This window comes from Schistocerca americana, chromosome 2 (genome assembly GCF_021461395.2).
Source record: "Schistocerca americana isolate TAMUIC-IGC-003095 chromosome 2, iqSchAmer2.1, whole genome shotgun sequence".
Classification (NCBI taxonomy): domain Eukaryota; kingdom Metazoa; phylum Arthropoda; class Insecta; order Orthoptera; family Acrididae; genus Schistocerca; species Schistocerca americana.
Window position 1 is genome coordinate 74,586,473 of NC_060120.1, and position 15,472 is coordinate 74,601,944.

General features: G+C 39.7%; 1 protein-coding gene across 2 annotated transcripts in view; it reads right to left on the reverse strand.

Annotated features, from left to right (window-relative positions):
• Positions 1 to 15,472, reverse strand: part of LOC124596020 (sodium-independent sulfate anion transporter) — a 109,155-nt gene that overhangs the window by 72,013 nt on the left and 21,670 nt on the right. For both annotated transcript variants that reach the window (XM_047134977.1, XM_047134978.1), the window contains exon 3: positions 9,387 to 9,582. In XM_047134977.1, the coding sequence (XP_046990933.1) occupies positions 9,387 to 9,582 (196 nt within the window). The remainder of the gene's footprint in view (positions 1 to 9,386; positions 9,583 to 15,472) is intronic.

Consider the following 15,472-nt stretch of genomic DNA (forward strand, 5'->3'; position numbering starts at 1 on the left):
TGTTGTTTGAACCTACCAGTAACAAATCTGGTAGCCCACCCCTGAATTGCTTTGATGTCTTTGATGTCTTCCTTTAATCCAATCAAGTACGGATCCAAAACACTCAAGCAGTATTTAAGAATATGTTGCACTAACATCATATAGGCTATCTCCTTTACAGATGAACCACACTTTCCCAGAATTCTCCCAAAACTGAAGTCGACCATTCACCTCCCCTACTGCAATCCTCACATACTCATTCTATTCATATAACTTTGCAACATGTGCTTTGCAAAGTAACTGTGTCTAGTAAGACACTACTAATCCTGTATCAAAGCATTACAGGTTTGTTTTTCCTGTTCACCCACATTAACTTCCACATTTCTGCATTAGTCTAAGTCATCTTGTATCCTCCTTCAGTTAATCAACTTCAACATCTACCTGTACACCATATCATCATCAGCAAGCAACTGGAGACTGCTGCCAATCCTGTGTATCAAATCATTTGCGTATATGGAAAAAAAACATCCTATCAAACTTTTCTGGGGTACTCCTGATATACTCCTTGCCTCCGATGAACATTCACCATTGAGGACAATGTACTGAGTTCTATTACTTAAGAAGTCTTCGAGCCAGTCACATATCAAGGAACCTATTCCATATGCTTGTACCTTCATTAACAGTCTGCAGTGGAGCACCATGTCAAATGCTTTCCAGAAATCTATAAATATGGCATCTGCCTGTTGCCCTTCATCCACAGTTCAGAGTATACCATGTGAGAAAGAACAAGCTGAGTTTCACATGAGCAATGCTCTCTAAAACCATGCTGATTCATGGACATGTTCAAGAATTCTGCAGCAAAGCGATGTTAGGGATATTGGTTTGTAATTTTGCGGGTCCATTCTTTTACCCTTCTTATATACAGGAGTTGACTGCAGCTCTGTCCAGTCACTTGGGACTCTGTGCATGGTGAAATATCCACAATAAATGCAAGCTAAGTAAGGGGTCAATTCCATAGAGTATTCTTTGTAAAACTGAACTGGGATTCCATCCAGACCTGGCAACTCATTTGATTTTAACTTTTTCACTTTTTTCTCTGTGCCAGGGATGCTTATTACTATTTCATCCATACGGGAGTCTGTTCATTGGTCAAATGATGGCATGTTCGTGTCTTATGTGAATGATTTTTTAAACACAAAATTCACAACATCTGCTTTTGTTTTGTTATCTTCAATTGCCGCACAGACTGGTCAATGAGTGACTAGATGGGAGCCTTTGACCTGCCTTACGATTTTACTTAAGACCAGAATCTCCTTGCATTTTCTGCAAGATGGTTTGCTATGGTATGACTGTGGTAGCTGTTGTGTGCTTCACACATAGAACTCTTCACAAACACACAAACAAGCTTTGCCTGTCATCATTTGCATGTTCTATTTTGAAATGAGAGTGCAACAGTCTCTGTTTTATCAGGATTACCTAGATATTGTTGTTAAACCATGGTGGGTCTTTTCCATTCTTAATCCACTTACTAGGCACATAGTTCTCCAGACTATGAGTTCAATCTGTTTAACTCTCAAGTGGGCGCACTAATTTTCATATAACATGTGGGCAAGCAGCACACTTAGTACAGAAGTAAAGAATTGCTGTCATATGTTACCAAAGTAAATCTGTAAGAATAAATTCACAGCTTAATCCTAGATTAATTAAACAATGACAAAATAAATTTACGTAATATGTGCTAAATCATTGTTTCATTAAACAATAATGAAATAAATTTCATTATATCACTCTGTTGTCATGGACAGGTGTCACCCCAAGTAATGATCCACTTAAAGCATTAAAAAGTGCAGTTTCATCAGATCTCAGCCAATCACTTGTTCAATTACTAATTATCTCATAGACTCCTGCCTTATTGTGGGACTGGTGCAGCTAGCTCATAATCTATGTCATTTTCTTGGGGACCGTAAATTTTTTCTCACCTAGTTCACTGTTTATTTTACATTACTGCTGCTCACTTGGATGTATGACAACACAGTTTATCACCATGTTAGCTGAAGCAGTTATGAAGAAATAGCCATGGGCTCACAATTGTCAGACAACAATGCAACAGCACAAAACAGTTTTAGTTTTGATTGGTGAACTTCATACATTGGTGTGCCAACTGGAGTGTTAAACTTTGCCCATAATTCTCTATGTCCATCTTACTGGAATTAAATGACATCAGTTTACAGTCTAAGTGAGATACTTTCAGTTTACTGTCTATGTGAGATGCTGAAAACTACTTGCCTGCTCTTTCTAGCAGAAATACTCTCCTAGCCTTCTTGGTAGATTAATCAGCTTTCGTAACCATAGTAGCTATAATGACATCATGATCACTGATCCATGTCTCTATTCTGATGCTATTGATAAGGTCCAACCTGTTTGAAGCTAAAACATCTAAGATATTTCCATTGCGTGTGGTCTGCCAAACTAGCTACTCAAGACGGGTTTCACAAAATGTGTCCAAAAGTACTTCAAATGACTGTCTGTCTGTATCTCCTACAATGAATAAACAGACATCCCAGTCTATACTTGGTAAATTAAAGTCACCTCCAGCTGGTATTGTATGATTGGGGTATTTATGTTCTACTGACTGAAGACTTATTTTAATGACTAGAACTGTCACAGTGAAATCAGATGGCTGTTAAAAACATCCAACTATTAACTTGGTTTCACCATGAAGATTTTCTACTCATTTTTCCGACAATGGGGTGTGGTATGTATTGCAACCCAGACTTAGGACCAACAATGTTTGCTGAAAAACTTCAAGTTTTGTAACACCAAATTAAAATTGTCTGTTCGTTCACAAACCAAAAAGTGTAGTAACTTCCTGGCAGATTAAAACTGTGTGACGAACCGAGACTCAAACTTGGGACCTCTGCCTTTCGTGGGCAAGTGCTCTACTATTTGTGCTACCCAAGCATCACTCACAACCCTTTCTCACAGCTTCAATTCCACCAGTACCTTGCCTGCACCTTCCAAACTCCACTGCTTTCACAATGCTCCCAGAAGAAAGGATATTGTGGGGACATGGCTTAGCCGCAGCCTGGGTGATGTTTCCAGAAAGAAATTTACACACTGCAGTGGAGTTTGACCTGATATGAAACTTCATGGCAGACTAAAGCAGTGTGTTAGACTGAGACTCAAAATTAGGACCTTAGCTTTTCGTGGGCAAGTGCTCTACCATGTGAGCTACTCATGCACAACTCACGACCTGTCCTCACAGCTTCAGTTCCAGCAGTACCTCATCTCCTACCTTCCAAACTTCACAGAAGCTCTCCTACAGCCTTATAGAACTAGCACTTCTGAAAGAAAGGATACTGTGAAGAAATGGCTTAGCCACAGCCTGGGGGATGTTTTCAGAATAAAATTTTCACTCTGCAGTGGAGTTTGTGCTGATACGAACTTCCTTGCAGATTAAAACGGTGTGCTGGACCAGGACTTGAACTCAGGCACTAAAGGTGTGAAACTGATCGTGTGTCATACTTGGGTAGTTCAGATGGTAGAGCACTTGCCTGTGAAAGGAAAGGGTCCTGATTTTGAGTCTCAGTCTGGCACACAGTTTTCATCTGCCATCATATCAGTGGACACTGCTGCAGAGTGAAAATTCCATTCTTATATGTTCTGTGTTTTTATGTCCTGTGATTATGTCTATCACTCTGAGATAAAGAGGCAGTGACCATTTATCTGACTCTCTTCTTCTTTAGTTATATCCACATTCAGGACATTTCACCTGCAAGTTAAACATTTGGATTCACACTAGACTTATGGAGTAACAGTTTGCACAATCTGTTCAGCAGACATTGTTATTACAATAAAGAACTTGTTCTGTTGAAACCTTCAGACTCAGTTTTGTCCGCACTAAGCAAAGACCATTTACCCCAAATTGTGCAAATCCCAACAAGTGGTGAGCCTGATGTGATCTGGGCTGAAGAAGAAGGTTGCATGACTACTATGGAATTTAAATATTACACAAGAAACAGATGTGCCAATAGTGTCTAGACTAGCGGTCCATTTACCTCTCTTCTGGCCAAACAATCCGATTCTATGGTTTGCTCAAGTCAAAGCCAGTTTTAGCTATTCAAGAATTATGGCTGACTCAACAAAATTCACTCTCGTTTGAGCAAACTTGACTGTCGCTACGCTGCAGTGGTACAAGATGTGACCACTGTGTCACCACAAAAATATTTATATGGGGAGTTTAAATCAGAATTAAACCAGAGAGTCACTGCATCACACAAAGAGTGAATCAGACAGGTACTGTTGCAAGAAGACAAAGGACATCATCATCCACAGAGCAATTTTGATACAATTACCAACCCTGACAAACTACTGTGCACCCAGTGGAGCAGCTGACTACCACTACAAGTCAAAGTGATCATGGTGCTGCACAGAACATTATTGGACATGGTGGCGGAGCCTGTGGATCAGATTCGAGAGGCTAGAGCACTCACACAGGTTTGCGCAGTGACAGTGCCAGACAGTAGTACAATAGTGATATTAACAGTTGCATGCATGGAATTCGGGCTGCTGGCAACGAAAGTAGACTGGTTATGCAGACAGATAGCCAGGCTACTGCCTCAGGGTGGTGCTTGGAACAGTAGGGTACATGATCACCATAGATAGAGAAGCTGATCACCAACCAGTTCTACATTGTCAAACACGGAACACTCTATATGCTGGTACTACAATACTTTTGAAAAACATGTGTGTAAATATACAGCACCATGTTCATACCAAAATACCAATGGCAGCAGGTGGTAGATGCAACCAACTGCACAACAAAGTCACGTTGCCTGTTTGTTAGCGATAGGAGATCCGGTCACATGTATTTGACAGACATCAGTTCAGACTTAAGCATGCTGCTGAGAACCTCAGTCCACCACTGTAGACCTCTGACTGCATGCTGCTTATCATTTATGTACCATGAACAACTCTCCCATCTCTACATATGGAATGCAGTGGACAGAGCTAAATTTGGGACTGCACCATCTGTTTACATGGGACTTTACCATTGCAGACCTTACAGAGTTGATAATAGGAGTTGATCTTCTGGCACATTACCATCTTTTAGCAGATGTAGCCAATGCCAAACTGGTCGACAGCATTACAGAACTGATGGCAGCAGGTTTTCACTGTGACACATTGGTGCAAAGTTCCAAGCTAATACAGGCATGTGACAAGGAGTGCACTGCACTGCTGGGGCAATAACTGATATTGACCAGACCATGTACACATGTGGCACACAACACAGTACACTATATAGAAACCACAGATAGTCCATCAGTATCTTGTAGACCCATGAGACTGGCACCTGATCATTTGGCCATCACTAAGGCGGAATTCTAAGCAGTGCTTAAAGAAGACCATCAAGTAGCCTGTGGTCATCCACACTGCGCCTTGTCCCAAAGAAAGTAAGAGCCTGATGCCCGTACAATGACTATCACGCACTCAATGCAAGAACCATGCCTGATTGGTACCCCATACCGTTGATACACGCTTACAATTATACACTACACGGCATGACAGTATTCTGTGGGTTGGACTGCGCCAAAGTATATATGCATCTAAAAACAAAGATGATGTGACTTACCAAATGAAAGTGCTGGCAGGTCGACAGACACACAAACAAACACAAACATACACACAAAATTCAAGCTTTCGCAACAAACTGTTGCCTCATCAGGAAAGAGGGAAGGAGAGGGAAAAGACGAAAGGATGTGGGTTTTAAGGGAGAGGGTAAGGAGTCATTCCAATCCCGGGAGCGGAAAGACTTACCTTAGGGGAAAAAAAGGACGGGTATACACTCGCACACACACACATATCCATCCACACATATGTGTGGATGGATATGTGTGTGTGTGTGTGTGGGGGGGAGGGTAAGGAGTCATTCCAATCCCGGGAGCGGAAAGACTTACCTTAGGGGAAAAAAAGGACGGGTATACACTCGCACACACACACATATCCATCCACACATATGTGTGGATGGATATGTGTGTGTGTGTGTGTGGGGGAGGGTAAGGAGTCATTCCAATCCCGGGAGCGGAAAGACTTACCTTAGGGGAAAAAAAGGACGGGTATACACTCGCACACACACACATATCCATCCACACATATGTGTGGATGGATATGTGTGTGTGTGTGCGAGTGTATACCCGTCCTTTTTTTCCTCTAAGGTAAGTCTTTCTGCTCCCGGGATTGGAATGACTCCTTACCCTCTCCCTTAAAACCCACATCCTTTCGTCTTTTCCCTCTCCTTCCCTCTTTCCTGATGAGGCAACAGTTTGTTGTGAAAGCTTGAATTTTGTGTGTATGTTTGTGTTTGTTTGTGTGTCTGTCGACCTGCCAGCACTTTCATTTGGTAAGTCACATCATCTTTGTTTTTAGATATATATTTCCTACGTGGAATATTTCCCTCTATTATATCCAAAGTATATATGCAGATACCTATGACAGAAGAGTACATTGCTAAGACAGTGATAATCACTCCATTTGGACTATTTTAGAGAAAAATTATGATGTCTGGGTCACAGAACACTGCACAAACCTGGCAGAGATTTATCAACTCCATTAAACAAGGACAACCATTTTGCTTACCTACCTGGATGACATATTTGTGTTTTTTGCCACTTAGGAGCAACATTATCAGCACCTACAAGAAGTATTTAAGCATCTAGAGCAGTTTGGTGAGGTGTTGAATGTGGCCAAGTGTGTGGTTAGATTAGATTAGATTAGTTTTTCATTCCATAGATCCGCGCTGAGGAGATCCTCATGGATGTGGAACATCTCATTTTTTTTTTTTTTAAGCTGAAATAACAATACTAATAGTATGAATATATACAATACATCATTTGTTTCTATTAAAAAATTCGTCAATGCAGTAGAAGGAGTTGGTCACTAGTAAGTCTTTCAGGCTCCTTTTAAACTGATCTTTATTTGTAACTAAATTTTTTATGTTTGCTGGCAAATTATTGAAGATGAGTGTTCCTGAGTAGTGGACCCCTTTTTGAACTAAAGTAAATGCTTTTAAGTCCTTGTGCAGATCATTTTTGTTCCTGGTATTGTATGTATGAACTGAGCTGTTTGTTGGAAAAAGATATATATTATTTAGGACAAATTTCATTAAGGAGTAAATATACTGAGAGGCAGTAGTTAGTATACCCAGCTCTTTGAAGAGGTTTCTACAGGACGTCCGTGAATTTACTCCACAAATAATACGTATTACACGCTTTTGGACTCTGAAAACTTTTGTTTGACTTGAAGAGTTACCCCAAAATATTATACCATATGACATTACGGAATGAAAGTAGGCAAAGTATGCAAGCTTTTTCATTTTTATGTCGCCTATGTCTGCTAACACTCGAATTGCAAATACAGATTTGTTAAGGCGTTTCTGCAGTTCTGTGGTATGCTCCTCCCAACTGAATTTATTATCAAGTTGTAATCCCAGGAATTTAAATCTGTCAACCTCTTCTATCTGCTCTTCTTCTTGTGTTTGGACACCATATGGTGACATTCCTACAGGCTCCCTTCCACTGATGGATAAGGTCGAAGTGATGACAGTCAAGGAGTTAAGCCAGTTTTCAGGCATATCAAACTTTTATCATTTACAGTTAACCTGCGTAGTGGAACTACAAGAGCCATTTGATCCACCACTTTCCAGCACCAAGGTTCGATGTGGCTCTCTAGTGCAGTGGAATGAAACAATGTGCCCTGCTTTTGAGGTGGCAAAAAACAGCATAGCAAATGTAGCACTGCTTGCACACTCCAAGCTTGATATGCCTTTGGCATTAGTCATGGATGCAAGCCAAACTATTGTTGGTGTGGAACTCCAACAATTGTCAGAAGATTCATGGCAGTCACTCACATATTTCTCCTGCAAATTATTGCCCCCTCAGTGCAAGTGGAGTGCAAATGACAGTGAACCCTTGGCTGTATGCAAGACAGTCAAATACTTCCATCCATAAATAGAAGTGAGGATATTCACCATCTACATTGATCACAAACGACTGATCGGCACATTCAAAATGAATAGCATCAGCTGTTCTCCTTACCAGTACATGAACATCCATAGTGGGCCAAATTTATGTTCATCTGTTGACTATCTTTGCCTCAGTTGCTGTTTACTGACTCACGTCTACAAGTGCTCTTTGCTGCACTAACTGTTTACTATGTGTTTACTGCCAGGGATCACGAACTTGTGGTTTCCTCCACCTATTGCCTACATGGAACTTTGATTGAGAAATAGAGGCTATATTTTTATTCTCCTATTCTGGAATGATCTCCAAACAATTTCTGTGGTAGTTGTGACAGATATTTTGCCATTAACTGTTTCTGTTCAGTTCATGTAGTAATTGACTACATTTTATTCGTTTTTTTATTGCAGAAAATTTACTCATGTTCAGTAGATGCTGTGGCTAGAAGTAAAGGTTACAAAGCTATTCCCAGGAAAATTACACCAATTCTTTTAAAATATAGTGTTGTACACAACTCATTGCTGCTGTTGACATTCATTTTAAACATCTTTTACTGAAACTATCGTGATTATATATAAGGTTTATACTATTGGTTACTTTAGTTCTCCCTATTGATGACTAAAGAGTCTTCATATTAATTTGGACCACCTACAACTTTTACTCTGCTCCAATTGGAATGATTTATCAGTCTGTCCTAACTGTAGCACCCATTTCTGTCCTCACTCACGGGGTACATTATTGTGTTACTTAATCTGTTAAATCACTCAGTGAAAATTTGAAAAAAGATTATGTCTATAGTCACCTAGCTGTGACTTCGACCACTATCTCCCAACAGCAAAAAGTTAAAAAGAAGAATCAAGAGTAATCATAACAAGAGTAATCATATATCTGAAAACAAAGATGATGTGACTTACCATACGAAAGCGCTGGCAGGTCGATAGACACACAAACAAACACAATCATACACACAAAATTCTAGCTTTCGCAACCAACGGTTGCTTCATCAGGAAAGAGGGAAGGAGAGGGAAAGACGAAAGGATGTGGGTTTTAAGGGAGAGGGTAAGGAGTCATTCCAATCCCGGGAGCAGAAAGACTTACCTTAGGGGGAAAAGAGGACAGGTATACACTCGCACACACACCCATATCCAACCACACTTACACAGACACATCATAAGAAGACAACATTCCCACTCAACAACATAGTGTTACCTGTTTACTATGCATTAAGCCTTTCTTTGGGTTGCTAATTTCTATCACTTGCACAAAATTTTCTTGGTCACTTTAAGTAAAGTCAATTATTTTGTAGATATACACCTGCTTCAGTTTCTAGACACAAAATTTGAATATAATATTTGTTTCTTTCCTTATTTCAATGAAATAATGTTTACATACCCAAATTCAAAAGTCCCATGAGCAGCTCCACACAGCCTGCTAAGAAAGCAAGAAGAGTGACAAATTCTATGGGAAGATCCTGAGTGTAGGAAAAAGTCAGCAGTGCCATGAGTGATGTTGGACCAATGGAAACTTCTCTCACAGTTCCAAACATGACATAGACGAAACTTCCCATGAAGGCAGAGTACAGGCCATACTAGAAAAGCAAAATCAGTAAAATATTTATACCAGAATTAATATTAAAATGTGTTATTTTGTTTTTATGCTATTATGCCATACTTTGGATACATCAGTTAAACATCTACGTAGAAACATTACATTTTGCAAGAAAGGAAAGGGCAAGTGAATGATATACTCTGTAAAGCCACTGTGAAAAATAGTATCTACATATGTGATGAATTTAATACAGGTAACACTGTATGAAATAAAAATAAAATAAATTTGCTGACAAAAAAGGAAAAGAGCATCGAAATTGCTTTAACTGGTTACCATTCATCAAAAGTATAATAACAAGGAAAAGAAGCTATTATACAGATCTGTATACTTCATAAACTATCAACTATAATTAATGTCAGTTTGATAATGTGATATTAATAATGGGAATCAGTTATTAATCATTTCTCTTTCAGTTAGTAGAAAATTATTTAAATGACAGAAAGTGGCATTCTGTTTCTAAAATATAGCTGTTGTTTACCTATTAGACTAAATTTTGCATTTACCTCAGCATTAGGACAATTCTGTATATTTTATATAACTTGGAAAAGGAATTTGAAGTCCCAGAATCAGTGTATCCAGATGATTTACAGAGTGTGTCTAATGGGAATTTAATTTTTTAATTTCTGGATAATGTCAGTTTCCTTGACTTTTGTTCAGAATCAACAAACAAAACGCTTTTACATCATAAAACAGAAATTTACACTGAAACATCGGCAAGAATACATTAATAAATTATTGTTTTGCATCGTCTGTTGTTTATATACAATGCAATCTGACTGAAACATGTCTTTATTATTGCCCAAAGATATCCTTAAGTAATAAATATGTTGATAAACTATATGATCAAAAGTATCGGACACCCCCAAAAACATGCATTTTTCACATTAGGTGCATTGTGCTGACACCTACAGCCAGGTACTTCATATCAGCGGCCTCAGTAGTCATTAGACATCGTGAGAGAGCAGAATGGGGCGCTCCCTAGAACTCACGAACTTCGAACGTGGTCAGGTGATTGGGTGTCACTTGCATCATACATCTGTATGCAAGATTTCCACACTCCTAAACATCCCTAGGTCCACTGTTTCTGATGTGATAGTGAAGTGGAAACATGAAGGGACATGTATAGCACAAAAGCGCACAGGCCGACCTCGTCTGTTGACTGACAGAGACCGCCAACAGTTGAAGAGGGTTGTAAAGTTTAATAGGCAGACATCTATCCAGACCATCACACAGGAATTCCAAACTGCATCAGGATCCACTGAAAATACTATGACAGTTAGGTGGGAGGTGAGAAAACTTGGATTTCACGGTCAAGCGGCTGCTCTTAAGCCACACATCACTCCAGTAAATGCCAAACAACGCCTTGCTTGTTGTGAGGATTGTAAACACTGGACAATCGAATAGTGGAAAAGCATTGTGTGGAGTGACGAATCATGGTACACAATGTGGTGATCCAATGGCAGGGTGTGGGTATGACAAATGCCCAGTGAACATCATCTGCCAGTGTGTGTAGCGCCAACAGTAAAATTCGGAGGTGTTGGTGTTACAGTGTGGCCATGTTTTTCATGCAGGGGGCTTGCACCCCTTCTTGTTTTGCACGGCACTGTCATGGCAAATGCCTACATTGATGTTTTAAGCACTGCTGAAGAGCAATTCGGGGATGGTGACTGCATCTTTCAACACGATCAAGCACTTGTTTATAATGCACGACCTGTTGCAGAGTGGTTACACAACAGTAACATCCGTGTAATGGATTGGCCTGCGCAGAATCCTGACCTGAATCCTGTAGAATACCTTTGGGATGTCTTGGAACACCGACTTCATGCAAGGTCTCACCGACCGACATCAATACCTCTCCTCAGTGCAGCACTCCATGAAGAATGGGCAGCCATTCCCCAAGAAACCTTCCAGTACCTGACTGAACGTATGCCTGGAAGAGTGGAAGCTGTCATCAAGGCTAAGGGTGGATCAACACCATATTAAATTCCAGCATTACCGATGGAAGGCGTCACAGACTTGTAAATCATTTTCAGCCAGGTGTCTGGACACTTTTAATCATATAGTGTAGGTGAGGGAGAGATTGTAAGAATATAATATTCTAGTCAATGTGGGACTTCAGAACTTACAAAAATTGAAAAAAATTTAAAGCATTTCTTATTAGCCATATCTTGTACAAATTTAATGGTCTTAGGACAGAAAATCACAAGTGGTTGTATGAGGGATCATGTATCTAAGTGAAATAAAGCTCTCTAGTTACAGGAGAAACTTGCCATGAGGTAGTAGAAACATGTTGTATCAACCAGTGAGAAAACATAGTAAATGTTAAGCCAATGTCTTGAAGAGTAGTTGAGGTATTATATATTGATGACTCTTTGGTGTTTTAAATAAAATGCTGATTGAAAGAATAAACGAAGTAATATCCTTTGCTAATGCCACAATCACAAACAAACATTAAAAACAGTTAGTAATTAGTGTAATGAAAATGTTTTATAACAGTTATTTTTCTCTACAAGTACAGCCCTGATTTGAGACATCTGAAATGGTATAGTACACTTCCAATTTCTCCATATATACAGGGTGATATAATATGATATTACAGGAAGAGGGTGCTCTGAAGCTTAGGGTGGAATTTAGATTAGATTTACTTTCATTCCAATTGATCCTTAGTGAGAATGTCCTCCAGGATGTAGAACATGTCAGAAAAACAACAATACATGACAATATTTACAACTCAAACAAATAAGCTAATGTAACATTCCACAGGTCCCAAGTGGAATGATCGTCATTTATTAATGAACACTATATGAAAGAATGATTTTACAAATACTAATGCACTGAATTTAAAATAAAAAAAAGTTTTTTATTTATTTATAAGGTAATAAATGTATAATATAACTACTATAATACTTACTTACAATGCACACACACACACACACACGCACACACACTTATTTACAATGAACACATTACTGCACTGAAATTGTACAGAAGCTATACTGCACTTATGCAAATCACTTGGTTCTACTGAGAAATTCATCAATGGAGTAGAAGGAGTTGGCCACCAATAAATCCTTTAGGCTTGTCTTAAACTGAATTTCATTGGTTGTTACGCTTTTTATGGCTGCTGGCAAGTTGTTGAAAATGTGTGTTCCTGAATATTGCACACCTTTTTGTACAAGAGTAAGTGACTTTAGATCCTTGAGAAGATTATTCTTATTTCTAGTATTGATTCCACGAATTGAGCTGTTGGCTTGAAAAAGTGATATGTTTTTAATGACAAATTTCATTAAGGAATAAATATATTGGGAAGCAGAAGTTAGTACCCCTAGTTCCATAAACAGGCTTCTGGAGGATGTTCTTGAGTTCACACAACATATAACTCTTACTGCACATTTCTGTGCCCAAAAAACTTTAGCTTGGCTTGATGAATTACGCCAAAAAAAAATCCCATATGACATTATGGAATGAAAGTAAGAATAGTATGCCACCTTTTCATTTTTATATCTCCTATGTCTGACACAATTTGCATTGCAAATAGAAATTTGTTAAGATGCTTCAGCAGTTCTGTGGTGTGCTCCTCCCAGTTGAATTTATTATCAAGCTGTAATTCCAAGAATTTAACACTGTCCACTTCTTCGATCTTCTTGTCATCATATATTAGGAATACACTTGTTGGACACACCTTACAAGTTCTGAATTGCATGTAGTGTGTTTCTTCAAAGTTTAGTGACAAAGAATTTGCTAGTGACCAGTGATTAATGTCCACAAATATTTTAGTAGCCGATCTTTTTAAGACTACACTTGATTTGCTTTTTATTGAAATGTTTGTATCATCGGCAAACAAAACGAACTTGCCATCTGGTAACATTACTGATGAAAGGTCATTCATATACACAAGAAAAAGTAACGGCCCTAAAACGGAACCTTGTGGGACCCCACATATAATTAGTTCGCAATTGGATGATGCCTGATAGCTTAATACATGTCTCTTTCCTAATAACACCCTTTGTTTCCTGCCAGAGATATAAGATTTGAACCATTTTGCAGTATTTCCTGTTACACCATAATAGGAATCCATAGTAGGAATCTGTGACTGTCCGCCTCCCTATCGTAGCAGTAGCATTACCGCCTACCACGCAGGGGGCCCAGGTTCGATTCCCGGCATGGGATTGGGTGTTGGGTGTCCTTCATCATCATTTTCATCATCATTGACTAGCAAGTTGCCGATGTGGCGTCACCTGAAAAGAACTTGCAATACGGCGGCCAAACTCCCCCCAATGGGACCTCCCGGCCAACAATGCCATACAATCATTTCCACGTGACTGTTTGCTCATGACACTGAAGTGAACGGGGAAGTGTCATCGTTGACTGACTGTAAGAGGATACTTGATCACTTAGACCGAACCGCTGTTTGTCATGGTAAATGGAAGCTCACTCTGGACATAGAGAAATGCAAGTTAATGCAGATGAGTGCAGAAAACATTCCCATAGTGAAACTTCCTGACAAATTAAAACTAGGTGCCAGACCGCAATTCAAACTCAGAAAAATGGTTCAAATGGCTCTGAGCACTATAGGATTTAACATCTGTGGTCATCAGTCCCCTAGAACTTAGAACTACTTAAACCTAACTAACCTAAGGGCATCACACACATCCATGCCCGAGGCAGGTTTCGAACCTGCGACCGTAGTGGTCACGCAGTTCCAGACTAAAGCGCCTAGAACCGCACCGCCACAACGACCGGCCAAACTCAGAACATTTGCCTTTCGTGGACAAGTGTTCTACCGACTAAGCTACCCAATAATGATTCACGACGCACCCTCACAGCTTTACATCTGCCAGTACCTCATCTCCTACCTTCCAGACTACACAGAAACTCTCCTAAGAAATAGCACTCCTGGAAGAAAGTATATTGCAGAGATATGACTCAGCCACAGCCTGGGGGATGTTTCCGGACTGAAATTTTCACTTTGCAGTGGAGTGTGTGCTGCTGATATGAAACTTTAGTCTTGCCATTTTAGTAGGAGAGCTTCTGTGAAATTTGGAAGGTAGGAGATGGCGTACTAGCAGCTGTAAGGAGGGGTCGTAAGTCTACTTCGGTAGCTCATTTGATAGAGCTCTTGCTCACAAATGGCAAAGGGACGGAATTCGTGTCTCGGCCTGGCATATAGTTCTGATTTGCCATGAAATTTCATATCAGCATACATTCCGATGCAAAGTGAAAATGTCATTCTGGAAGCAGTCGCATGTTGTTCAAATACAGTATCTTAGGTGTGCTACTGGACACAATAGTGTCGATTAAATAATTGAGCGTAACACTGCAGAGTGATACGAAATGGAACGGCACGTAAGGTAGTAGAGAAGGTGATAGGCTGACTTCTGTTTATTGTGACAATTCTAGGAAAGTGTAGCTCATCTATAAAAAACGTCGCGTATAGAACACTACTGTGATCCATTCTTGAGTTCCACTCGAGTGTTTGGGATACCCAGCAGGTTGGATTAAAAGAAGACCTCGAAGCAATTCAGAGATGTGCTGCTAGATTTGCTACCAGTAGATTGGATGAAGACGTGATATTACGCATATGGTCTGTGAACTGAAATGGAAATTCTCTGGAGGGAAGACAACGTCCTTTTCGGAAAAGTTTATTGAGAAAATTTAAAGCACCGGTATTTGCAGCTGACTGCAGAACGACACGACTGCCTCTAATGTACGTTTTGTGTAAGGGCTACAAAGACAAGATTTTTAAAAATTTGGGCTCGAACGGAAGCATATAGACATTAATTTTTCCCTTTGCTCCATTAGCGTTTGTAACAGGAAAGCGAATGGTTAGTAGTGGTACCAGGTGCCCGCTGCCATGCACTATGTGGTGT